The sequence below is a fragment of the Dromaius novaehollandiae genome, chromosome 4, assembly GCF_036370855.1.
Source record: "Dromaius novaehollandiae isolate bDroNov1 chromosome 4, bDroNov1.hap1, whole genome shotgun sequence".
Classification (NCBI taxonomy): Eukaryota; Metazoa; Chordata; class Aves; order Casuariiformes; family Dromaiidae; genus Dromaius; species Dromaius novaehollandiae.
In genome coordinates this window covers 71,525,766-71,553,098 of record NC_088101.1, presented here as the reverse complement: position 1 = coordinate 71,553,098, position 27,333 = coordinate 71,525,766, and the positions used below count along the sequence as shown (strand labels likewise).

The 27,333-nt window shown below is 37.1% G+C and overlaps 2 protein-coding genes across 10 annotated transcripts in view; both read right to left on the bottom strand.

Annotated features, from left to right (window-relative positions):
- Positions 1-12,058: 12,058 nt before the first annotated feature.
- Positions 12,059-16,101, bottom strand: FGFBP2 (fibroblast growth factor binding protein 2). 2 transcript variants are annotated; one of them, XR_010389120.1, is made up of 2 exons: positions 13,294-16,101; positions 12,059-12,435 (listed from the first exon to the last, which is right to left on the bottom strand). XR_010389120.1 is itself a non-coding variant. In XM_026121923.2 (2 exons), exon 1 carries the CDS (start codon positions 13,979-13,981, stop codon positions 13,355-13,357), a length of 627 nt encoding a protein of 208 aa, XP_025977708.1. In that variant the 5' UTR covers positions 13,982-16,101; the 3' UTR covers positions 12,059-12,435; positions 13,342-13,354. The 2 variants fall into 2 exon arrangements, 1 of the variants encoding a protein (XP_025977708.1); XM_026121923.2 differs by having other exon boundaries at positions 13,342-16,101.
- An 84-nt stretch (positions 16,102-16,185) lies between these two features.
- PROM1 (prominin 1) overlaps positions 16,186-27,333 on the bottom strand; it is a 64,869-nt gene continuing 53,721 nt past the window's right edge. For 5 of the 8 annotated variants that reach the window (XM_064511404.1, XM_064511403.1, XM_064511405.1 and 2 more), the window contains 10 exons: positions 26,953-27,045; positions 25,577-25,630; positions 23,875-23,955; positions 23,728-23,796; positions 23,088-23,180; positions 21,459-21,574; positions 20,730-20,753; positions 20,277-20,345; positions 17,867-17,907; positions 16,186-17,646 (listed from right to left, as the gene is read on the bottom strand). In XM_064511404.1, coding sequence (XP_064367474.1) covers positions 17,889-17,907; positions 20,277-20,345; positions 20,730-20,753; positions 21,459-21,574; positions 23,088-23,180; positions 23,728-23,796; positions 23,875-23,955; positions 25,577-25,630; positions 26,953-27,045 — 618 coding nt within the window. In that variant the 3' untranslated portion in view covers positions 16,186-17,646; positions 17,867-17,888. Of the gene's footprint in view, positions 17,647-17,866; positions 17,908-20,276; positions 20,346-20,729; positions 20,754-20,780; positions 21,025-21,458; positions 21,575-23,087; positions 23,181-23,727; positions 23,797-23,874; positions 23,956-25,576; positions 25,631-26,952; positions 27,046-27,333 lie in introns of those variants that run through there. The other 3 variants (XM_064511407.1, XM_064511408.1, XM_064511406.1) reach the window with 2 other exon arrangements.

Sequence of the window (27,333 nt, the reverse complement as noted above, 5' to 3'; positions counted from 1 at the left end):
GTCATGAATATCTGATTTCTTTAAAGCATTGCAGTAAAAAGTTCTCCATACACTTATTCAGAAGAATACTTGAAAAAAGCCTTTGCACTAAAAAACCTGCAACTCTGGTGGAGTTACTAAAGCAAGACTAGGTTAAGAAATGAGAGATTCGACCCTCTTCTAGTTCTAATCCACCTGCTCGTAAAGGTAAGATGTTTTTTCTTGATGAGAATTTGAGACAACTTAGGCATTTGTTTTATTTTTTCTGAAGTATACACAGCAAAAATATTAACTGATCCTATATAACTAAAGTGGACCAATAACAACTGACAGTTATCGTGTGGTTTGGAAGATCTCAAATACTTACATCATTGGTAAAATTCTTCCACAACTTGATGTGCTTGCAGAGTGATACACAATCAACATGAATGGAATTAAAGACAGAGTATGTGTAGGCCAAAATGAGGTATATTAGAAAGACCTAGCTGCATCATCACTTTTTTTTTTTTTTTTTTGAGGTTGTCTCTGGGCTTCTATAAACCACCCCGACCCAAACTGACACAAACAGTGGTATTTTTTCAAGGAAGCTAGAGAAATTGTCCTTTCTAGCTTTTACTTTGAAAAGCCAAAGCAACTTGGATTTCTTTTCTAGTTTTTTTCTAATACAATCCTGGCCAGAATAACTGGACTTTCAATAGTGTGTCTTTGATATTAGCGATAGCTCTGGGCTACTCTCAAGATAATTTCTGTAAAGCTTAGAGCTGTTCCATAAATAAAGCAAGCTGTACTAGTAAATATAGTAATGTATTCATATATATTACTATATAATATGCTATATTATTGAATAGTTTTTCCCCTTCCATTACAGTCACATAAACATTAATGCTTTTATTTGTATATTTGTTGAAATAAGAGGTGTACATATATGTGTGTGGAGAGAGGATAGTAGATGGATCTACTGTAAGAAAGTATACTCCAAAGTTCTTATGAGTTTATCAGTGCCTGGTAATTTTGTGTTTCTTAGGATTGGTCCCAAGTACAGTGGAATGTCTCTAGAGCTTGCTATGGGATAAGCATTCATTTAGAGTACACCTTTTATATATAGCAGGACACTGGAAACCAGGAACCAGCAAATGATTCCCAGAAAAGGAAACCAGGAACCAGAAATGGAAAAAAAGGGGCTTTATGATGCATGAGGCTCCAGTCCTGCAAATATGTAAGAGAAATTTTGATTTCAGTGTATTTCAGGTAGAAAGTAATCAACAGAGATCAGTCCATGTCCAGAATTTGCTCTTCACAAAAAAAATTGGTGGCAAAGCTACATTGATACCACCTTGACTCCATGCCTCTAAACCAACAGAGTTGTATCAGCCAAGTCAACAATGAGATACAGTCACAGCTGTGACAGTTTCTTTGTTGATTTAAATCATTGCATTTGCAGAAGCTGTTTCAGCTACACAGGAAAAGTGTTGTTGGGCCACACCTCCACAAGCTACACTGGCAACCAGAGACTGCCCTATGCACTGACAGGATCAGCCACAAATCTTATCCTCCATAATCTTTAGGTTATCCTTGAAGCATAGCATAAACACCCCTTACATGCACTAGGGTTGTAAGGCTCAAGCTCACATCTGGAGAGGGCTCTGAAAAGCCCTGCTGAAAGCTCAGCAAGTCAAAAGAATGACTATGAATGTCTGCATTTCACAGCTACTGGGTGGGTTGGTAGCTTTCATCATTTTCACTTCTGACAAAAGTCTCTCTGAAGACACAGAGAAAGGACAAAGGGAATGTACAAATCTTATTTGCACTTTTTTCGTGTGTTTATACTGACATCAGTATGTTCTGATACACAGCAAATAGAAGCAATTAAAGAAGAAAGTTTCTTGAACCACGTTTTCCAAGTTCTAGTGGGACTTGTTACAGTTAGCAAAAACTAAAAGGACACACATCCCTAAGAATTTAAGATAGACTTGAAGTTTGCTCAGTTGACCAATAGAAGTTGTGATTCCTCTGATCCTACTGTTCTTTCAAAAGTTAATACTGTTTTTCCTTGGATCATTTTTAACTCTACAGCTCCTCCATGTGGAGATTGTTATCAACCAAGAAATGAATAATCCTAAACACTAGTTATTAATACTTATTTTTACAGGCTTGCAGAGGACCAGCAATATTCTAAATATTTAGGACGTTTTTAGAGGAACTCAACACTGTTCAGATAGACTGAAATAAAAACATTTTCTGAAAATAGATGAAAAGCAGTGTAGTAATTCTTAGCTACATCAGAACGCCATTGCCAACACTATGGTATTACAATTCTAATTCTAATTTAAATTACCATTTTTCTCAGTTATTATCACATAAAAAACACAAATTTTACTGATGTTTAATTTTATTTGTTCCTAAACAACTGTATAGGAATCTCGAACCTACATCCTTCTTCATGCTTTCAGGGGATTTGGGGCTTTTCTCCCATAGGATGATGGAGAGTACCCTACACCCCAGTTAACTACCTTTATGGTTGGGAAAGGGGCTGGAAACTGCATCTAGTAAAAAAGTCTTCACATAACCACTCCCCACACTGCCTATCCACAGCCTTTATAACCAAGTTCTAGATGATTTAATGCAATATTTTAAACAATCATTTAATAGATACTGAATATTATCTGCATGTTGATGACAACACAGGCCAAATTACCTCAGAAAATCTACTAAGCCTCATGTTTGGAGAGAGAAAGGAGGAAGGGGGGGAGGAAGGGGGGAAGGGGAAAGATAAGAACCACCATCTTTTGGAGACTAGCAGCTGACATTCGCCATCCTCTCAGATCTCTCCAGGAGGTGCAAAGTCAGCATGTAGAGACTGTATGTCCCCTGCCCATTCTCACAGGTGAATTAGAAATGGTTGGTGTTCTCAAAGGTTGCTCAGATATCTTACAGTCTTCACAAGAATATCTGACCTATGCCTATAACTTAGAAAAAGTTATTTAATACTCTTGATTGACCATTTGAGGCTGAACAGGAAAAGGAAGAAAATATCGAAAAAAAAGAAACTTCAGATGCTGCTGGATTTGGCCTGCAAACCACCTTCTTAACAAAAGTTCAATGGTCTGAACTCACTTCCACTAATGATTCGTGTAAGAGCGCATCATACACATGGTGAAACTGGCTTTCCTGTTGCTTTTGTAAAGTCTTTCCTTCAGCCAGACCCCAGAATTGGCAGGGAAAGTGGTGGAATTCTTTCTATTTGCTCTAGTCATGTTTTGACCTCAGATTTCAAAATACACGGAGCTACGCAATTCCTTCCTAAAACAGTATTTTATAGCTTCTTGAAGTATAATTGAGCCCAAAGAGACCCTAGTGCATCCTCATTTTAGCGCTACTGAAAACTCCAAAGCTGCTCTAAACTAGGATAAGCTGCCCATTAAAGCATGGTCTACAGAACAAAACAGCTTTATCAGTGCCCCATCCCTATGGGAAGGAGTGAGATGTGGTGCATCAGATAGGTTGCTTTCATTCCAGCACTAGGTTGATATCAAGAAGTAGAATAACATTCACAGACTTTCTGCAGTGGATGAATAAAAAAAGATTTTGAACATGAACAAAATCTATGAATTGATCTCACAAAATCATTTCAAAACAGGAATTTATTTTAAAGGTATTATAAAAACAGAATGACTACAAAGGGCAAAAGAAACCTTTTTCATTACTGTCTTTTCCCCATGTAGCTACTTGTAAATTTTAATTATGGAATAATCAGTGAAATCTTGGCTTTCTCAAGGGACCTCTTCTGTTAACCCATCAACACATACTCTGTACACCTAGCTACCCCAGACAAATTATTGATTACATGTACAGAGCTTTTTAGTACAAAAATACAGACTAGGTTTTAAATATTTTTATGTTCCACTCCTTATCAGCTCTTCCCCCTCCCAAATCAACATATTTAAGCTAATGAACAGAAAGGACCAAAGAGTAATGGTTTTAATTAAAAATATAAACACAGCTAGACCAGAGAAACACTGCTGCATTCAGATGGGAGATTTACATTAAATTATGTGCTGGCACACAGAGGCAAGTCTGTATTCACTGGGCACACTGTATATATATATTAATCTATACTTCGTAGCATGGCAGATTTACAGTTGAAGAATTAATGAGATGCAAACAAATATGCATGCAGATAAAATTATATGCAGCAAGACCTAAGAAAGCGATGGAGTCTGCAATGTAGAATTTCATCATTGCTTCTAATATGCTTAACTACTGATTTTAACTACAGTAAAACTATAAGAGCTTATTCATTTCCAGAATGTTCCTAAAAAACAGCAGCAAAATACTTTCAAGTGCAACGAAAGTGTAATACAGAGACAACCACAAACAAAGTTTTGTAACTCAATCTTTGCCCTGAAGCGTAGTGGCTAAAGGGCAGAACTGAAGATAAAAGAAATATCTGATAGAATTGCCAGTCTATCTCTGTTTGAAAATCTCTCTAGATTAGTATTTTGCCAACAACCAGCACCACGAGGTCCAGGAAAACTCGAATAGGTAAAAGCTAGGACTTCTGTTCCTCATCTTAATCACAGATCAGAACTTGACTGCTTCTGAGTCTTCCTAAGGTTCCACCGGCAAAAACTTGACCTAGGCTGAAATTAGTGGCAAAACTGCCACTGGTATCAGTAAGATCAGGCTTTAAGCACCAGTGTGAACCTGGTTGTTATGAATAAGAGCCAACATAATTGCAAAATTAGCAGACTGCCCATTTTGGTTTTGTTGCTGTTGCTGCTGAGGGCAGGGTTAGGCGCACTGGGCTTCCACTACCCATTCCACATCTCTCTCCACATTCACTCAGGACCTTCACAAAAGCATCAGCACTTGGCTGTGCTTTGCTAGCCTCTTCTCTCAACCCCTGGCCCCTACACCAACACTGCGATCCAGCTCCCTCATGAATACTCAGTACTCCGGAACTGACCTGACCATTCATCTTGCCTTTGCCCAGAGCCCACTCTGTCTGCCAGGCTGCATTTAGCCTGCCCATATGAGAAGTTGATTCTATCTGCAGCCAGGTTCATCCAGCAAAAATATGGTGGTTTTTTGTTTTTTTGGTTTTTTTTAATACAGCCATCTGCACACGTATACAGGTAACAGCCTGTCTCTGTATGAGACCTCAATGCACAGAAGTTCCTAACATGTTCAAGTTCCAGTGTTGGTGCAGGTGAGGGACAGAGTTTCTCCTGTAAGTACTTAGCTAGCAGAATTACAAAAATGTGTGTGAAAATTTTGTTGCTGCTTAAATACCCTGCTATGTAACATACTAGTTTCTGTCTAAACACCAGCTATCAGAAGACTTCTTACATTTCTTTCGCTGTTTCCTAACCTTTCAGATGGGTAACAATACTTGTCTATTTCAGAGAGACATAAAACTTTTAATTTCTTTTTTGTAGAATACCCTGAAATATGTGAACAGAATGCAACGTAGAAATAAAATCTATAACAATTTAAAACAATTTCTACAGCTGAAAAGCTAAATTCTAGCTGGGTTCAGTATTCTGCTATGTCCAGTTTTCCTCTCCTTTCCAGGCCTACAGGCTGAAAAGTGATGTGCTCACACAAAGCTGTTGTAGAAAGCAAAGTAGCAATTATATTATTGTATTTCTCTTTCTATAGCAACAGTTATTTTTGTTTTGAATAACTAAGATAACACAGGAGAAAACAGAAATTATGATGAAGCAGAAGACTAATTACCTGAGTGTTTCCTTTTCAGGTTGTTTTTTTCCCGTCTCTGAGATGTTTACACTGTGCCTTCTCACAAATACCGAGGGCAGTCTCATTTTCTACACTGGTTCTAGTCCTTGTCAGTGTGTTTTCTCTGCTCATGTAAATCATGCAGAAGCTACAAAGTAGTAGTATACTATTCTTAGAAAACTAAGTGTTAACTTACAGAAACCGTGCCTTTGCTATCTGTGTTCAGCTAAGTATGTGGATGTAAGGGCCATTATACATACAGAAGAATAATTTGTCAGGTGGTAAAGGGTTATGGTAATCTTTTATTTTGGATCCTGGGTTCTCCTCTAAGTCAGAAACATTTATGAAACAGTCCTCCACATAAAGAGATTTATAGTGAGAAAGAAAAGGTTTGCCCATTCCATCAAATTACTGATTTATCTATTGTACTTTGAATAGAGAACATTCCTGCCAAAGGACACTGCTTTGCTGAGGCAAAATGCGTAGTGCTCTATAAAAAGCTTTATAGTTACTTAAGTGGAAGGAAAATAGTGTTGCTGATTTCTTTTAGTCATTGTCCAACCCTGTGCCAAAAAAGTCTCCAAAGCAAATGCAATATGATCATTTTGAAGCAAACACAAAACTTACTGTACTGATTCCCAATACAATGATTTCAGGCCCAAGAACACAGGGGAAAGCGAATGACCACAGGCAATGCTCTTGCCAGTACTGCTGAGATGATTCGGACCTGTTCTTCACATGCATACCACGGGCTTTTCTTTTTCTTCCAGGTTGTGAGGCTTTTTTAGCAAAATGGAAGGAGTGGTTTGTTGTGAGGTATAGGCAGAAGAATTAATCTTTGTGAAAATAATTCCTATCCTCCTGAAGCAGCTTACCTTTTTGGCAGATGCTACGTAGATTTCTGCAAAGAGATCTCAACAACAATTCTTGAAACTTCTTTCTGACGAGAAAAGGCAGAAATGGATGAGTCATGGGAGATTAAGCTACTTGAAGCAAGGCTGAGGTGAAGACAGACATGCTGTCCTGACATACATACCCTGTCTCTACAGCCTGCTCCAGCAGGTGCTCTCTAGGCAGATGCATTGCCACGCGGCCCAAGCTCACCAGCACATCTTGACAGGCCGAGCAGCACGGTTTGACTTGTCCCCTCTGCCCCCCAGTGCCCGCCCAGCTGCCTTGCTCCGGACACCCCCCCCCCCCAAGCTCCTCAGCGGGCCGCGGAGGCAGACCCAGCAGCGGGACTGCCAGGGCGGCGCGCACAAGATGGCGGTGCGCTGAGCCCTGCTCCCCCTGACAGACTCACTTCTGGGAGAAGTGGTGTCCCGCCTGCAGGACCGCAACCAGTCCCCTCGGAGCCCGTGCTGCCCCATTGCAGCCAGACCCTGCGAAACAGTCCAGACACGCTCATCTGCAGGCAGAACACCCTCCCCGGCACTGCACTCAGCCACGCGGCAGGCAGGCACGGTAGCGCGCGGCCCACCCAGGCCACGAGGTGGCTAATGTGGGAGCTGACCCTCCGGGAGGCCTAACGACCTGTTGTCCAAGCAAGGAGGGGCGCCGCCCCAACAGCTGAGCTTCAGCTTCATTTGTGCTGTTGGAGGCACGTAGAAGCCATAACACAGTCTGCTCAGATAGTGTTATTTTCTCCAGGTGGATGAGAAGCCCAGCTCTGACACTGACCCAGTCCCCTGTTGAACTGCCTGGGCATCAGTTAACCTTCCCTGTCTGCAAACACAGATTTGTGGATTCCCACATTAAATTTCATGATTCCACAAAATAAGGGACCAGCTCAGGACCTCCGGAAAATGGGGCGAGACAAGAGCAGCCTGGCCTGGCCCAGCCTGGCCCGCACGTCTGCTGGGCTATTTTAACAGAGAAGCCTGTAAGGCTTCTCTGCCAGAGTTCAGAGCCTGTGTCTTGCTGAACATTTCCTTCAGCAGGAAGCCTCTAGCCCTCTTCAATTCCTAGGTGAGTTTTTTATTTTATTACAACCACGTTTGTGCAGAGGGCCTCCTCACACACCACGCACACTGGTGAGACAAATAAAGGGGGTAACAAATTCCATAATTTACACATTAATTTTTATGGGTGGCAGCCATAGCATGAGTTTATATGTGGCGGTGAAAGAGGGCAATGCAGTTACTTTAGCTTGTCAGTCAGTGGACCTAAAAGGGTGTCTTTGTTTTCTTTCCTGACTACAATCATTGTAAGCCCGCAGGAATGGGAAGTGCACCGCAGCACGAACATGTGCAGCACACAGCTGGTTATGCAAATAGTTTTATAACATGTTAAGGAAAGGGAGGTGGAGGGGGAAATCTGAACTTCCGCTATAACTCAGACATCAGCTTCATTTTTTTCTTGCACTATACATACTATAATATAGCTATTCTGAAAATTCAGTAACTGGCCTCCTGCCTCGTATTTATGCAGTAAACTCATACAAGAAACGCGAAAATGAAATAAATAGATTCTCAGTATGTCTGATTACTATCCATGAGATAACACCAATGTCTTGTCGTGGCACTGACTGCATCTCTACTATTTTGTTTTCATATTCCCATTTTTATACACATATCACATCCTTTTACCATTGCAAGAATGATCTGTGAACATCAATGAGGGTAATTTTGTTGTGTACAGGAGAAAAGCAGACATAGACAAAAGAAATCTCTCATGCTTATCTTATTCACCTTCGGGAAAAAACAAACAAAATACCAAAAAACCCCCCAGAAATTGGAAAAAGTAAGAACAGGAGAAATAAAAATGTAAAAAAGCAGAAACCATTACTCCTAAAGAAGAAGGAATGGCAATAGGGGACTTTAGGATATTTTAGTTTTCCTCTCTCCTTTTATTTTTGTGAGAGATTTTTGCTTTAAAATCCCTGCCTTACTGAACTGTGACACCTACTGAAAAATCAAGAGTGCAAAACACACAACTGCAAACCACGCAAGAGTGATCACGGAAAACATGACTAACCAATTCTCTCAGAAAACACCAGCACGCACTGTTGCATAGTCAAGATAACCTAAAGGCAGATGAGCAATAAAATTTAGATACGAGTTTAGTCTGCTTTAGCACAGATATACTGCAAATAAGGATTTCCTTAGTTTTGGTTATTTGACTTTAAGACAGACATGATTTTCAGTGCTCCTAAAGGTCTGACTTCCTTGCTGATTTTCACCAGTGTCAAAATCAGTCTAAATAAAAGTAGGTACCAAAAAATGGAGGCATTGAACATGAAGTTATCCAAGAAAACGCATACAATTTAACAATAGGATCTGCCATGAGAAACTCACTTAAAATCCTTTCTCTTATTCTATTTGGGATAGTTAGAATGGCTGATCTATAAGGATTCCTTGCATTTTAAGGATACACAGAAGCTTGTAGAGGTATTCAACATTAAATAGCCAGAACTTTTAAGCTTTCCTCTATACTCCCATTACAAATCATAGAATCATTCAGGTTGCAAGGGACCTCAGGAGGTCTGTAGTCCAACCTCCTGCTCAAAGCAGGGTCACAGTAATTTGGACTAGGTTGTCCAAATTTTGTCCAGCTGTGTCTTGAAAGGCTTCATGGATAGAGATTCCAGAGCCCCTCTGGGCAACCTGGTTCAACACTTAATTATCCTCACAAAAAATGTTTTTTGTCAAGTCAGAACTTCACCTGTATCAATTTATGACCATCACCTCTTATTCTCCTGTCATGCAAGTCAGTGAAGAGCACAGCTTCATCTTCTCAATAACCTCCTCATAGGTATTGGCGGGGGCTGCTGTTAGGTCCCCCCCAAAGCCATCTTTTCACTAGGCTGAAAAAGCCCCATTCCTCAGCCTTTCCCCACAGGGAAAGAGCTCCAGCCCCCTGACTATCTTGGTGGCTTTCCACTAGACCCACTCCAGTGGCATTTCCTGAACACACTCCATTGTGTTTCCTTAACCTTAACTACATGTTAAATACATAGCCTTCTACATACAGGTTCTCTAAATGCATTTGGTTTTGCTTTTCTAAGGGCTTACCTTGTCAAAGTGGCAAGTAGTCATGCTGCTTCTGTGGGAACGTAAACATGAGGATCTTGAGACAGATGGACTGCCTGAAATCACACGGAATTATCAACAGAAGAGGCAGGCCTAGATGTCAAGGATCTTCCTGTTTTCAGAAACCAAGATAAACATCTTAGTGTGCTGTTCCTCTGTCAAGAAAATAAAAGACAAATTGCATCTCCACCTGAGTGGACTTCCTTAGGTGTTATATGGGGACTAACACGTTAATATAAAACAAGTAACAGGTTTCATTCATTATCGGGTACTTGAAAACTGCACTAAACTCACCACAAACACTTCTCAATTCATCCTTTCATGAATGAACAGCACATTCATACCAAAATGGTAGCTGAAATATCACGACTGCACATCATAAGTACTAAGCACAATTAAGTGGTAATGCAGCTGATACAGTAACAGTGCTGTTACAGGAAGGTGGGGTATTTCACTTAACAATTTTTAAATCTTTGATACCAAGACCATTATCAGTATCAGTAACTGACTTGCTGAGTGTGCATACAGTTGCCTAATCCAACATAACCCAAGCTAAGTAGCACCTTGGTACCAAAATGTCCTCAGCTTTTTGTAAAACTTATTGCTTAATTATGTATTTGAGGTCCTGAATAATTTACAGAAAGCAGTTCATGAAATAGGGGCCTTTGATGCAAGACTATTTGATTTCTACTTCCCACTTCACCAATGAAGCTTAAGGTAGTCATTCTGCACAACGTAACACCAAGCATGCAATCCTATCCAGCGACAGCTCTGCTCTGCTGAAATGAGGTATGAATTCCCAGGGCAACCATGTGCTAGCAAGTATACATGACATAGTCCTGCACAAAGTAGAATCGATGCTGGCCATATATTTTAGACCGTGCCGTCAAGAGTCCTACACAATGTCAGACAGTTTTGCTTTGCTGCCTTCTGCATTCAGTTGTATAGAGAGAAGAGGGCACGGGGTGGGGGGGTGGGGGGGGTAATTTTCCTTCAGTGAACTCATGAAACCTCACCTTTTTTCCCCTGCTATCAGTACGGTGTGGCAACTTTTCATTTTCAGAGATTCAGACATGACAGACATTTTGTCTCATCTTTAAAGTCATTGTTGTTGTAACAGAAACTAGTGCAAAACATATGGTCCGAAGTAAGGATTTTGCATCATACAAGAGAGGAGGAGTTTAAAAATATATATTTTTTAAACTGTCAGAAATCCCTCAATCCCCCCTTTGTATTTCCAAATACTTCCCAAATATTACTTAGACACATTAAAACCGCTTGAAAAAAATCAAACAATTATATTCATTTCTATGACAGAAATAAGTGAATAGATGTACTGCTTTCTTTTTTCCTCACAATACAAGAGCCTAGGAAGGGTAACAAACTACAAATGAAGATTAACCACACTAGCTTACAAAAAATGACATTGGCTGACAAAAAAAATAGACTCTCTCAAGCTTGCATTTTATCAAAATTCAAATTACATTTCTGCCTTGTATAAACAACCTTCTTCGCTGTATTATTTTGCTGCATCTCACTTTCACTATTTGCTGCTCCTTTTCATTTAATATTTCAAAAGGTTTGGAAACAAAAAATTTATTTCAAGATTTGGTACAAGGCACAAAGTTTAGTGATAGGACAGTCAAGATCTGGACTTAGTGGTTATGAAGTGAAAATTACAAAGCTAAGAGTAAAGTCAGGTAAGTATTTAAGTACAATTACATATTGTGGAAACTGTTTAACAGCAAATGCAGAGTACTACTGGGTTTTGTGGCACCAAGTTTTTCGAGCTATATCCCTGCTGAGAACAGCTCACTCGGGAGTAAAAGGGACCACTGTTAAAAAGAAAAAAAAAAAAAAAATCATGTAAGAATGTGCTGTAAACTCTAACAATAGGCTATTAGGGCATTTTTTTATGTTTTGATGATATTTGTGCAGATAACATGTAATTTCATAAATGCATAGACATGAGTTACCTTTCAGAATATTTACTGAACCGAAGAGGTTTAATACCATTATCTTTAATAATATTGAACACTAGGAATGCTCATCTGTCATGCATTTATCTGCTCTGTTTGTAAATGTCTTTTTAAAGTAATCTTTTATTTCTCCATTCCATTTTTTTCTTGAAACTTACGATTATAGTGTAAATCTAATGATAATATTGAAAAATATTAATCATGACATGTTAACATTGGAAAAGTAATGACTCATTTTCAATTTCAATACCAACAATCTCTTAAGACACAGGTATTAAATATTCACACAATTAGCACCTTTTATTTAAAATTTTAGGAAAGCACACTGAGTATTTTTTCAAAATTCTTAATTTTATTCTTTGCAGTAACTGTAGCATCATTTACAGCTTGTATCTCTAACAAATCAAAGCAAATCTGCACACAGAACAACTTATTCAAGAATAGCACTTTTAAAGTAAAAGTGGAATCTTGGTTATATAAATCCAGTTACATTGCGTGTAATATTTAGGAACAATTAGTTTATCATAATACTTGCAGTACAATCATTCCAGTTTCATGTATCTTTCAGGGCTGTTAAAAAGTTTCATTTTAGGGGTGCAAAGGGAAAACAGCTACAAGACAGAGATGACTCATTTTGAAACCAAAATTCATTAGTCTAAAGTATTAAACTACAGCAGGGACCTTTCTTCAGCTGTAAAAATTTTGTTCTGCAAAACAAAAAAAGAAAAAATTAGTCACTTCGCTGTATTAATCACAATTAGGATCATCAGCAGTCTAAATGCTCAGACTAACTTGCTGGCTCATGCTGCATATATTCCCATTTCTGTTGAAAGTTTGTCAGGTTTAACAGCCAGCTCCTGGATTCTCTCTGAGGCAAAGTATAAGCAGGTACAAATCCAATTACTTCTGTGAGGGCTTTGTCTTTTTAAAAACTGGCTGCAAAACTGAGACTTACACACAAAGAGTCTGCATGTGATCACCTATCATTTCTATAAAACAAACACAGAAACTAAGATGCTAGAACAGTTTGTCTTTATTCATTTCTGCAAGCTTTTTATGAACTAATTTTAAAATTAAAACAAGCAATTAGAACTTGCAGTTTTGATGAACAAGCTTTATTCTCTCAAATTCTGAATGTAGTTCTCTCTAAACTACAGGATGGATCTGATGCTTTTTTTTAAAATTTATTCCATTTCATGGGTTTAGAATCAGCAAAAGAGCACATGGAAAGAATGACAGAAGGGAGAAAATAAGCCCAATTCAAGCAGTCAGAACTGATATACCATGGGATTAAGAAATATACACTAAACAGGAAATGCACAAGTGATCTTCAGAATGGCACTATTTATTATAAACAGAAATGACAAGCATTACATCCCAGTACATATTAAAGACCTTATAAGAGGCTATCAGGGACCCTTGAACTACTAGATGTCAACGTTCAGACCTGCAGAGGCCACAGTTCTGGCTTTGCAACTTTGAAGAGTTAGTGAAACTAGAACCTCCCTTGCCAGTACCCTTGAGAGATCCCTGAGATCAAAATAACAAAACAGCATTACTCTTACAGGATTATTCTTAGGTATTTTCTGCTGTGCTTCAAGAGGAAGTTTTACCTGAAGCAAATCCTTAACCTCTAAAGATGCCAATAATGTAGGAGCAGAAACCGTGCAGTGATTCCCAGCAATGCTCTCGTGCCAGTCTCATTGCTTCAGTTTCATTCTCAGGCCCTTGACCATGTTGGTTTGGTTTTATAAGAGGTAGTACTGCAGGTTTCCCTATCTTCTTTACAGAGCTCTTCCCTACTCCCTTTGTAGAAGCTGAAGCTTTCTGGACCAATTTGTCCTGGTTTGCTAGATCTTCTGGCTCCATGCCAGCAGCTATTTGCTTCATAACAGCATCTGTGGGAGCCTTTTGGCACATGGTGGCCTTCAGCACTTGAGTAGATTCACAAGCATGTGGGAGCTTTCTAAGTTCCATGGCGATCTGGTTCCAGTACATCTTTGGATTCTTTCTGAAAGGACGACAGACTGATGGCTTGCCAGTGAATTCACACCAGTAGGACTTGCCTTGGCTTTTGCATTCAACTCTAAGTTTCATCTCCTCATCCCCACTCATGCTCATTGTGCAAACATCTTTGGTTTTAGTCCGAAAATTGATTTCTTCACCATTGCTTCTTTTCTTTGGTTTCAGCTTCTGTCCTAATCCTCCCATGCCACAGATCACTACTAGGAAAAGAAGAGCAACACTCTTCATGGTGAGAGGGCTGAGAACCTTGAGCAACACGATCCGAAAAAGTGAAAGTAGCAGCTTGCTGCTCACTATTTAAAGGCTTGGTGCACAAAGAAGTCTCTTTCCAGCTAAAGGTGGGATGTGTATATATGTTTTTCTTTTTCTTTTTTTTTTTTTTTTTAATAATAAATCACCCTTCAGTATTTATGTGCCCATAATTTACAGCCCAAGGGAGTGTCGAATAACCTGTAAACTCCCAAGAAGGTAACAAGACAAATCTTGTAAATGCACCTAAATACAGCACGATAGTTATATAACCAAGAAGCACATTCCTATCCAGGATGAACATGTCATATTTAATTTTTAACAGATATTTTCCATTCTCCAGCTCCTTTATAGCTATCTTCATGCTGTAACTTGTCAGGCCATATTGAAGTAAACAAAATAAGAGTGCCAAAAACACCTATGCAGCTAGGTCTGGATCATTTTAATTACATCCTATTAATAAAAGCTGATTTATGGAATTGGTTTTCTGTGGATTTCCACAGGAAGGATGTGACTTTAGTACTTCACTTTGTCAGCATTTGACAGAGTGTGGACACATGGAAAACCCTGGAAGAATCAACTGCATATTCTTTGAGACACGAAAGATTTTTAGACTTGCGATGTTTAAACAAGATAAGGAATAAAGCCTTAGCAACCTAAGATATTATGGGCCTAAACATAAACCAGACGTTTTGAAATTTTGTAATCATTGCCACTCCATGGGTTATTTTTGGCCAACAGTGCAAGGCAAAAGAACAAGCTAATCATGAGTCTTGGTAGTGGGGAACAGACCCCAAAAAGCATGATATAGCAGCTTGACATGCTTTATCACCTTCTGTCCTTAGCTTTTTTATATTTTCCTATTCACAATAAATGAGCTGTAAAACTGCAACAAAACAATGGCAAGAGAACAGAAATATTTTAATGCAGAATTCTGTAGTAACTAAGAAGAGCTAAGAAGAATCATAACTCTCTTGGCATTCATGAGGTCATGAGGAGAAATCCTGGCTGTCCTGTTGTATGCGGCAAAACTGCTTTGGCTAATGAGACCCCAGTAGGCACTTCTTTCACAAAGACATCTACACTACACCCAGCCTGACTGGAACAGCTTGCAAAGGAGCATCATATTATTTTGGTATGCCTGAATAACTATTGGATGCTAAAAAGCCTGAGCTTAAAAACTGCTATACGTACAGGAATAGAATAATATACTGTATATCTAGCCACTCAACAGGTATCACTAAATGAAATCTAAAGAGAAAAAAAATCTCTTAAGAGATTTATAATGAAGCAAATCAAAAAAATAAAATTAGAAAAAATGCTCAGCTGATACTTGACAATAGATGTTGTCCTTAGCTGCTCTGGCATCCCAGCTGGTTTGTGATCTGCCTAACTGTTAAAAGATGGAGCCACCCAGAACAGCTATTCTTGACAGCTTGATGCTAGTCTCTTCCCTCTTTATCCCTCTCCGTCAAGAGTTCAAAACTCTTTTAAAAAATACCTGACGCCAGTTTCAGATCTCTATGAAATACCCTAGTTTTTTAACTACTGAAGACAGGGTATTTATGAAAACAAACCAGACTACAAGGATAAGGACACAGATAAAGGCTTGGACTCAAGAGCTCTGGTGTATTTATGTATTGCAGTTAACATGTTACTGACAGCTGTTTGTCCCACACCCATCTGGCATTTGTATCCTCACAAACATCTGCCTGTGCTTTAGATGAAACAGTTCGTGGTCTGGTATAAAAGGACAATTGTTTTTCAGTAATATAAGTTAAGCTAAGCTGTCAGCAGTGAACTGTGGGAGCTGAAGAACAGGCAAATGCTTGCTTCTGCTATCTGTGGTATAGAGACAACAGTAGAGGCTAGCAGTAACACCTTTAACACTTGCAGGACATACGGATATCCTACACATCTCAGAAGCTGCAATGCAGCATCTCTGCATAAATAACTTTCTTCATAGCAGCCAGAAGCTCCCTCACATAGAGCCGATGTTCCTCCTGCTCTGTTTCTTAGTCTCTCATCTTGCTTAAGCTAACATTATCAGAAAAAGCCAAGTATCACAGAAACTTTTATGAGGATAAAAAACACTCTCATTTTCCTAAGATCTTAACTCAGTACAACTCCTCCCTCTGCACAGACTTTTATATAAAACAAAGCAATTGAGAATCAAACATCAGTTAGTTAACCAAGTTCTTTTTTTATTTAAATGAACTGGAAACATTTTCTCAAATTAAAAATAGAAACTTTTAAAAATCTACAGTTCTGAACATTATATATACACATATGCTACATACTGTCAGTTAGAAATGTTTCCATTTATGACCTAAAAATGAAAAATAAGGTTATTCCAGATTAAAAACTGGTATCACTTTTCAGCATTTCTTTAAAATCATTTCAATGATTTTCAGGATTACCCCTACTTTAAGCCAATAAACCTTGTTGGAAACAAAGTTAAGAATACTGGCACATGAAGAGACACAGTTTTAGTTCAATATACCCAATTATTTCACCTTCTGCAATGTTTTACGCTAGTAATAGAGACACTTGTGGCCCTTTTGATGAACTCTGCTGTTAACGTAATTCAGCGTTACAACTGTATGCCTAAATTCAAGGTAGTAACTCAGACAGTAGGAACGTAAATCCAGTTGCCAGGAATGTTTGAATTTCAATATCTGAAGTCACATTTTAAAGTTACTTAGCAAAAATAGAATCACTGGCTGCTGAAAGAGAAACAACTTAACAGTGATATCTATTAAAGGACATTATAGAACTGGGCGTGAAGGAGGAAAAGAGAAGAAACTGAATGTAAAGCATTCTAAAAATCATCAACATTATGACATCTCTCATGCTCTTTTTGAGTACTATTGAACTCTAGAAAGCTTAGCTTTTTTGCCATATTATGCATCATACACACTCCCAACCCTCCCACCCGAACACAGTTTCAAACTTCTCCAAACAGTCCCTTTTAGGCCTATAGTATATACTGCAAAAATCACTAAATACTAAATAATTCAAAAAGAGGGAAAAATCAAAACTGCAACTGAACTTTTCATAGACACAAAGAGACACTGTGGATCCCATTACATTTAAAATTTAGTCAAAAGTGGTCATTCAAGAGCACCAAATAGCAACACTGATCATGCTGGTAAATTCATTTGTGAAGTATACTATACAGTATTAAAATCTTAACTAAACACTTACAAGTTTTAAGAAAAATGTATATACAAAAGTCTCTGTATACAAAATGCATTTTTTTATGTAAACATGTATATACTGTATTTAACACATCCCAACAATTTAAGAACTTAACCAATTGTCAGACGATAGCTAAGCAAAGTCTGTTAACCTACTGAAATTATATACTGTGATGTAAGATAGAAAGCCCAGTGTAAAAAAGTAAAAAACAAAAAACATTTTAATTCAAGCCTTGAACAGTGGTATTTGAGAGGCAGTGCCCTGGTCACAAAATATTCTGTACAGTAGTTTATGGCAAAACATTCAATAGCATATTTGTGATTTACAGTACGGGTCACATAAGAGAAGTGGCTCAGTATTTGGAAGATGAATGCAAATGCCAATACACTTGGAAGAACAATGATATATTCCTGTAGATGAATCTTGAGCCTCATTTCTATAACCTGGAAATAATCACAAAAACAATTCAGGAAAATTTGATGGAGAGAGCATTACAACGTAATTTAACCAGAATGCAGGTATAGATTTCAATATGAATATCGCTATGGTTCAAAATTTATTAATTTACCTTACAACATTCATGCTACTTAAAGCATAGCAACTTTCTTAAAAATAGCAAAGTAGTAATAGATTTGGAATCAACTTTAAAAGCTCATTGCTTACCCCTTAATGTTTCCAGTATCTGCTACCACTGTTCCACAGAGCTATACAAGAAAAACAAAACCCCAAAATATAATTTTCTTTTGTCCATACATGAAACAGAAATACTATGTATAACTATAACATGAGTAGGCTCATTAGCCACAAACTGTTCTCAAACTTTTACCCATTTAATAAAGAGTTTTCAAACATGAGAAAATAGATTCAGTTTTTGCCAGCAGCCTTTCCCATTTTCTTTGGTTTTAGGATAGAAACAAATGCTTGGATTACCAACTCAGCCCCACTGACCTCCACTAAACCCTTTAATCCAGTCACCAATTTTGTTCACACAAAACAGTGGCTGCATTTGATGTCATTTAGATTTCTCATATTTGTACTTGCATAAATATCTCATAGCAGTATTTTATATACCTGTCTCATATAGATTTTATATTTGTATTTACATATCTCATATATTTATATTTATAAATAGAGATACTTCTTTCTTTCCAGCAAAGTAATTAGGCAGATTTCCAAGGATAAATAACAGAGGATTCTTTACACATGCAGAAGTACAGGTTTATAGAGGCCTGTTTAAAGTCTTCCTGTCTCACAGAATGCATAATGTGAGCTGTAACCTATGTCACCTAAAGCATCTAAAATAATTTGTAGGAACTGAGAAAAAGCAAAGGTAGCATAAAAGCAAAGAGTTTGCTGAACTGAAAATGAAAAATAAGACTCTATTAGCAAGTGAATCCTGGAATGAGAAACTCAAAATGTTTACCTAATGTAATCAGCAGATTTTCAAATAGTCTCTGTTAACTTATCAGAAGAAAGCATTCCTTCAAACTGAATTCTTACATAATTCTTATAGCTTTATTAGATGTAGGAAAAGGAAGTGAGGACTGAACTAGTGGGCCTTTAAGAGATTTTTTTTTTAATGTTAGTAATTTTTAGCTTGTTCAGGAACACTATATTAAACTATTCATCAATCACTGAAGTGTCACAAAAACATGCCATAAAGCTCAAAAATATCAAGATTAGTATTAAAGACTTAAAGATCAGAAAGTGACTTCTAAGGCCTGATCAATTATAATTTTCCTCTCATGTAAAATACCAAAAGTCCTTATAACTGAGTTCTTAGATGCGCCGGCAGAGATTAGTTTTGAATCAAGCACCTTGTAGGTTAATTTAGGCAGTCCCAATGTTGCAGTACAGACCATGACACAATAATGAACATAAATATCACTAAAAATAGTTATATGTAAATACTTCCTCCAAAAGAAAAATATGAAGTCAATATTTGATCACTAAAATAATTATTGTAAAATATATTAATAATAAATAATAACAATATACAACTGATGCAGCCATAAAATCTGGCAAGACTTCAAAACTTTGAGCTTTTTTGGTTTTCACCCATTATTGAAAAAACGACATCTTATTTGTCTGCTAACACTCAAGCTATATTTTCAGTTGTACAAAGTCATAGTGAGTTACAGATTTTAACCATGACTTAGATCCTTCCCTAAGGAACACAGATATCTTGCAAACCCAGAAAACCAAGTTGTGGAATATCCTGTGTTATCCCTATGGAAACTGAAGATGCAAAAGAAATCTCACAACCAGCTAAGGTTTTACAGCAGGAAAGTAGTAGAGAGAAAAACAATTCAGATCTCCCCTCTTTTAGATATAACTTGACTTTCTCATTCTGTGATGTTGCACTGGTTTTACACATGCAGAAAGATTATTTTCTCAGTTCATGTTTTTTGCATACCCTGCACAGTCTGCCTTTTGCACAGCAAAACCTCTTCTCACCATCTAAAAAGTTACAATACATAGCACAGATGTTCTGGTGACAGAGCAAATGAGCAATTAAATGCTGTGTTTATTTGTGGGGTCTCTACAGCTCCTGATTAGAATTTTAAGAGATCAGAAGAAAAAGCTGATTTTATAAAATTCAGTTTTTGTGTTCTACGCATTACACAAGAAGAGTATCTATGAATAAATCAGTTTATAAAAATTGCACCTGCTTCTGTCCTAGATAGTGTATATATAAAAGGCATGTTTATTATATACAGACCTTTGTATAAGCACAAAACCAAAAGAACTCAGGAGTAAGAATGTATCCCACCCAATCACTTTCAGTTGCTATCATAATATTTTCATAAATTTACCCATTTAAGGCCACCCACTGTGCCAGTTCAAATTTTGGCAATTCCTTTAAGTTCCTGAAAATTATTACAATATCTGCTGTGATATTAAGCATATTTTAAAAATATAATTCATACAGCATTTGCTATAGTGAGTAACCATGCAAAAAAAACAGAGAACTATGTGATTCACTTTGAAACATGCAGAAAATCAGGTAAGTGATTAACATAGTATATTAAGCAAGGACAAATGAAGGCATGCAGTTTCAGACTTGGTTTACCTTGTAGTAACAGGATTGTGTATACCATATAAATGTTCTTTATGATAACCATTATTACCATTTTCCATACTGTAATAAAATGAATACACCAAGAAAGACCACGTTAACTATTAGATGCACTATATACAGCATGGCTAAGACATATACATGGATGATGGTACTATGTGTAAAGGTAAGCTGTGTCTGTACAGTAGAAGGTAATTTTTCCTTTGTAACATTCAGGAGTTATGTTATAATCTTACATTTAATATAATTTTGTATCTTACATTTTTATACTTTAATATGCTCCAAAATTTAAGCAATTATTAAGATATTCTTGTTGAGCTGTATACTGTAGTATAAAGTCTGAAGAAATAAAATGTTACCTCTTTTGAAGTAACAAATTACATTAAAAATATAGACCCTCCCACCTTAATGAAATAATTTTAATAGATATCAGCAAAAATGTCTTACTTTTTCATGGGTATAGTTTCAACACTAAAAAACAAAATACAAGAAAGGAGAACTAATTAACTTGACACTAGTAAGTGAATATTTATTTTAGCTGTGTACGCCTGCGTCTGCTCTACTGACTTGTGCATGTGCAATGAAAAATGAATAGTGTGAAATTTGAGAAATTCAGTGCACAGGCTAACTGAACAATGAGCAAAATAAAGTGTAGGAAAGAAAATAGTAAAAACAAAACCAAGGGAAAATACGTAAGAACAGTTATCATAAAGTAAAATGCCAAGTCCCTGAGACAGAGGAACTGCAATTGAAAATGGAAAGACTGGTTAGGAATAACCAAGACAGTAAGGAAGCAAATAACTAATTCAAGGAGATTACAAAGCATGCACAATTCATTTTAATAGGTAATTTAGCAAAGATAATCACTTGCACATTGGAAGATATTTAAATAAAAGCCGTACACTAAGCTCTGAAGACCTTATTCTGAAATAAATTTCTCCAAGACAGCTGGCAAGAGTAGAGCACTGTACAGAGCATGGCAAGACATGTTAACCAAAGCCCACCTGCATGAAGCACTGGGCAGGCACCAGCCCAAACCCACATTATTTCACAAGAACATGCAGTTCTAATCCGATAGCACAGAAGACTAAAGGATTGTATCACCTTCATGCGCAACCCTAGTAAAAAATATTTCACTCCACTTGCCATTTAGCTTACTTCAGAGTATATACTTACTCATCATAGACATCCTCTGTATCCATTCTACGGTAGTATTTGGAGAGCTTTACAGCAAAAATTATGGCAGGAATTAAAAATATTGAAGAGCCTCCCAAGCCAAACCAGAAGGTATTCTGAGACAAAACAAAATCCAGAAAAAAAAAAAATCATCAAAAAGCTCTCTATCCTTTTTTGACATTCTAAGCATTGTTACTGGAAGAACACAGTAGAAATTAGAGGCAATGGTGTGTGGAGTATCTGAGTCTCCTCATATTGGGCAGACAGGGCATGTTAAGCATTTGCCACAGTCAACATAAACTAGAGTAAGAATGCTACCATCCTGCAAATGTAATCAAAGAGAAATTTGTCCAGCAAAGACACTCAAATCCACAGAAAGTGACTTATGAAATTATTTCAACCCATTCAGCCTTGAGCTAGAACATAATTTGGTCTCTCAGGATTAATTTACTGGCCATATATTTTCCCTTTCTTAATATTTTGAAGTAGTTGCCTTATTTGTGGTTCTTGCTAAAATTTGAGTTTCCAGCACTTTATGGAGGTAGTTTTCAACTTGCTAGCTGCAGCCCAAATTTGTGTGACTAATTTCATTATTGCATGGATGAACGGAGTTATCACCAGATGTTAAAATGATGATTTTTCAGATTTGATTTGTACTGGCTGGAGGCAGTTTTGACTTACATGTGGCTCAGCTAGGTTCTAACATCATGAAAACTGTGGTCCATCTATTACCAGATCTAATCTTGGTTGGTGGCTGCTCAGAGTGTAAGAACAGAAGCTCCGAAGCTTAAAAGATGGTCAATGGGTACAAAATGGTTCTGGCAGGTTAGAAGATTTCGTGGCTGAACATTAGCAAGATTAGAGTGCTTTGGCTTTGCTTGGTTACATGCAGCTCTTGTTTGTTAGCAGTTATTATTGCTTGGTTAAAATTGACATAAAGCTAAATGATAGCTGGGAGATGCTTTAGAAGGTTTTCAGGCCTATGGTTTGCTATTTTTAATACATGCTGCCCGCTTTCCAAACTCTTCTGGGAGCTGAAAAAGCTATTATCCTTATATGCTGCTACAAGTCATGCTGAAAGTCTCCATACAGAAATGAATCAAGATCTGTCTGCTACAAGTAAAGTGATAAATAGTTCATTTTCCTTACACGTTTTCTAGATTCCAGGAAAGCTGAGAAAGTTTTTCCTCAGTATTTCTCACTTATTTTTTCCACTCTTAAGTTAGAGACAGTTTGAGTTGAAACCTCAGATCTTAATGCTTTTCAATTTAAGGGAGGTTCTGAATCAAACAATCAAAGTGAAGCTCATCCTTTCCAGAATTTTGATCCAAAACCAGCAGTACTGTATTTATTTTGAATTCAAGTTGGAAGAAATTTATTAAGAACAGTTAACTTCACAGGATCCTTGCTAAAAGGAGCCTAAGTTCAATGGGAACAATTCCAGCGCTGGTCTGGCTTTAGACTTGATCCAGCTCAAAACATTTTTTTCTCTGAATAACTTTGTATGTGATCCTTTATTATCATACTTCAGAATAGTTTAGCCAGAATAATTAAATGCAAATTTATGTTCAAAGTATTTCCCACTTGATTTTCCCACACAATTTTGAGTAATAGAAGATATTTCCTTACCACAGAATCAGTTACATAGCTGCATAAAAAAATATCTACTGCTGTATCTATCACATTGGCAATAGGCTTGCAAGCTGCTACCTCCATGGCAATCTGAGAGACAGATTAAAAAGAATACAGTTTGAAGTATCGAACAGAGAGTAAAATGAGAATCTCAGTAATTGCTTACACCCACAGATACTGTTTACCAAATTGTTATCTTTCACCCCCTCCAAATTCAAAATAAACTCCAGTGGGATATGCTATCAATTGAATATACATTGTATACTCCTAAAAATATTAGCTCACTTTCTCAATGTCTGCAATTGAAGAAAAAAATAAAACAAGATGCTAATGACACCAGCTTGAACTAAGCGGGGTCAGGCTCAGTATAATATTAGCCTAAGTGGTAAATTTCAGGCTAGCCTGGGAAAAATGATACTATGCTAAATCTGCATGGTATTCCAACCAGTGCAACTCAATCACTTCTATTCTATTTCAAATACAACTATTTACAGGAGATGAGTTTCTCCCTGTATACTGAGTACAAATGTCTTACAAAATGAACTTATAAAACATACTTTCACAGAAACTTTTTTTTTTTAAATTAGCGCCTTTATGTTTTTTAAAAGCTTCTCTCAATGGACTAAATACACCTTACCGATTCCTTGACCCATTCAACATATTGCTCAAAGTAGCCAATTACGGTATCCATGAACTTCTTTGTTTCCTAAAAACAGACAAAAAAAAGTAAACCTCTACCTCCACGATATCATTTATTAACATAGTTAAACCAAATAAAGCTTACCTGGACAATAACTTGAGAAGCATTGTTATTTATGAGAAGCTGGGCAGCATTAACAGCACTAATGACATTTTTCACTTTAACCTGGAAAGGAAGAAAAGGCATTTAATATAAATAAATCCCTTCCAAGCTGTTAAAATAGCTGTGCAACCACTGTTTTTAACCCCCTCTCTAGATCAACCAGTATCGCTGTCCTGACAGAAGTCTGAAAAAACACATGTTTCCAGATACAGTAAGAGCAATCTTCTGGCACCTAAGGATTCATGTTCATCTGCCAAAAACCTCTGACTGCTAATAGAGTAAGGTACTAGTGGTTATCAACAGTAACTTTTCCTGGATCCTACGTAATGGCTTTATATACTAGACCTGCTTTCTTTTCTGTTCTCTTTTCTTTTCCTAAGATTAGAGATAATTTCATCTCCTGAGACAGCCAACCTTCGGGTCCTACAACAGTGGACAAACCTACAAATCGTTAAATTTAAGATTTTACTTAACCAGAGAATTTAAAGCATACTCTACTCCATGGCATATCAATGCATGTACATACACCTACATACATGATGCAGAGGAAGGAGAAATCACTGGGCTACGTACTATCATGACTCTTGATTACCAGCTAGACTACACTGCTAATCAACATCCAAAAGGTAACAGGAAACAGTACAATCCCATAGTTTGCCAAAGATCACATACAAAGGATAACATACATACAGCCTTAAACTGTAGAGACTTTCCTTAAATAAGGGTCAAGCACCTTGATTTAATGGTCGAATACTATCATTTTCTTAACAACACTATTTCAAGGCCTCCTACTTCTGCACCTAGGTTCAAACTATAAACTCTGAAAGGGTGGTTGGCCTGCTGCTGAGCATGGGTGAAAAACTTAACAAAAATTGAGGCAAAAATGGCCCATCAAGCTGTTGTAACTACAACTCTAAGTGGTAGTATGGCTGGATTCTTGCTACGGGAGCCACGGCAGGCCAGGGGCAACCAGAAACTGCTGCCAAAGAAATAACTACCCTGTTGCTCCACCAGTCTTTAGAGAATCAGCATGGAGACCACTGTGGTGTGAACACTAGCTGCTATTTAGAGGAGAAACAAGTGGACTGCCCTAGGGAAGCCTCTGTAGAGATCCAGCTTTGCACAGCTGAAAGGGAACGACTACCAAGCTAAAGAAAGAGGTACCCAACAGCAGCCGGACATTGGACAAGAGTTAGTTATGCACGTGAATCACAAAGCTCTCTGCTGTTGTTGTTTTCCTGCACGAGTTACGCGTTCTGTCACTCTAGAAAAAAAACTCATACATTTTTAGTAACGTGAACAACAGTATACAGAACTGTACTGAAACCTACTTTGTCATCTGATAATTAAATTTACAATTCGTATTTCAAAAAAAATCCCAAATATATTTGTGTGTGTGTGTGTCTCTCTCTCTCTCTCCCTCTATATCACTAACCATCCTGGATAAACAGTAAAAATTATAAATTACGCATGGAGAGCTCTACATAGTGAAAGTCAAGATAGAAAAAGCTGTGCAGAACAAAACAGATCTCTAAATCCCTGTTACTGCTTCAATGTATTACAGTCTTTTTCTAATAACAGAACTGCTAGAAAAAGTTGTATTGAAAATATATGCCATGCACACATGGCAGACAGATTTAACACAAATATAAAAATGCTCCTGTTACCAGAAAGAAAAGCTTACCATAAGTTCAGATGATGTCCTCTTCAGTAATCTAATGCTCTGATTTAAAGTGCTCTATTGGGGGGGGGGGGGTAGGGGGGGAGGAGAGGAGAGAAGGAAAAAAAGAGACTTTTACCTGTAGTGAAGATTTAAGCCCACTGGATTTTACACTCTGTGCATGCTTAGAAACCAAAATCATCTATAGAAAGTCAGATACAACTTATCACATATATAGTAGCAACAGTTGTGTTAACTTAAAACTAACATTTACTAGTTTTATCCATTAATTCAGTATTTCTCATACAGCACTCAAAGTTATAAATTGTGTAGGTAGAAAATGTCAAATTAACTAAAATTAGTAGCAGTAAATTGAGCAAAATGTATTTGGGGAAAAAAGAGAGAACAGTTAAAATTAGAGCTGAGTGTTCACAATACTTCAGAGAATTATATTTTGTGCAATTTCAGAAAGGAAGAAGCACTTACCCTAGCTTTAACATATTTCTTGACAGTCAGTTTTGTAAAAGGAAAGAGAGATGAGAATAATTAGGAGTTAATTAGGAAAGAACAGCATAGAATCAGAATGGAACAGAAGACCTAATGCTCTTCTACAAAAGGTATTTGATAGGGGCGCAAATATAGTGCAATTTTGAAAATGTTAGATTGCTCAATTCAAGCTCAATTGTGAGATATATGAAAAACCTCCAGAAAGAGGTTAAGTACACAACATTCCTAAAAATTTCAGAGGAACACTCAGCACTTTCCAAAAGTCATGCTTGTTCATTTATCAGAACTATCTTTCATACTAAGATAAATTGAAAATCTTTGCATTATACAGTGGAAAAAACAATACCTGGCCTGTATGAGATATATCACAACTTGACACTATACAAATCAGTGCCTGGCAAAACCAGTCAGAAGAATCACTTTCACATCATTCATAGCATCAATAAAAATAAAAAAATTTCTTTGGCTGTAAATACTACTGTCAGGAGTTTCCAACTCCAATACTGTTAGGCAATTGCTAACTCCACAACATAAAATGTGAAAGCAACAGCTGTTTTTATTACTGAAGAAAAATGAAAAGGAAAAAGAAAAAAAGTGTAATATAGGGTTAGAAATTTGGAAAGTCCTCCCCTGCTTTCTCTTTTATTTCTATATAATTGCTAGTGTAAGTAGAAAAAACAGGGAAGAAAAAAGTCATGATTCTAGAGAGTATTACAAAGTACAATAAAACAATTGATTAAATACATATTTAACCAGATGACTCCTCAGTGACACAATAAAAATGCAATCTGTTCTTAGATAATGACAATAGTTTAGCTTTCTAAATTGTATTTAAGAGGTTTATAGATTCACATGCCTTACAAATATATTTTAATAGTGCTTTAATATTTTACCATAGCTTGCTCCAGTGGAACAACTTGCTGGTTATGAATCACTCGAATGTTGCTTGCATGTCCTTTTAAGGCATTTTCCAGTGCTCCTTTTGGCTGCAAAAACCCAAAACTATTCAGTATTGCTGTTCAATAGTTTCAAAGCTTTCAAAACAGAGTAAAAAAAAATGAATTGCAATGGAAATGTGAGAGTACATTTTACTCATATACTGCAAAGCAACTGATGCTAACAATAGAACATAGCAAACTGAACTTCCCGGCACAAGAGAAAAAAAACACCATAATAATTCACGCCTCAGTAACCAAAACAGATATATAATACTGCTTCTCCAACAATTACCATATCAGCACCCGTTTAGTAGAACAGAATTTTCACATAGTGCA

Excerpts from the sequence above, each read along its gene's own strand:
- FGFBP2 (XM_026121923.2), bottom strand. The coding sequence starts at position 13,981 with ATGAAGAGTGTTGCTCTTCTTTTCCTAGTAGTGATCTGTGGCATGGGA.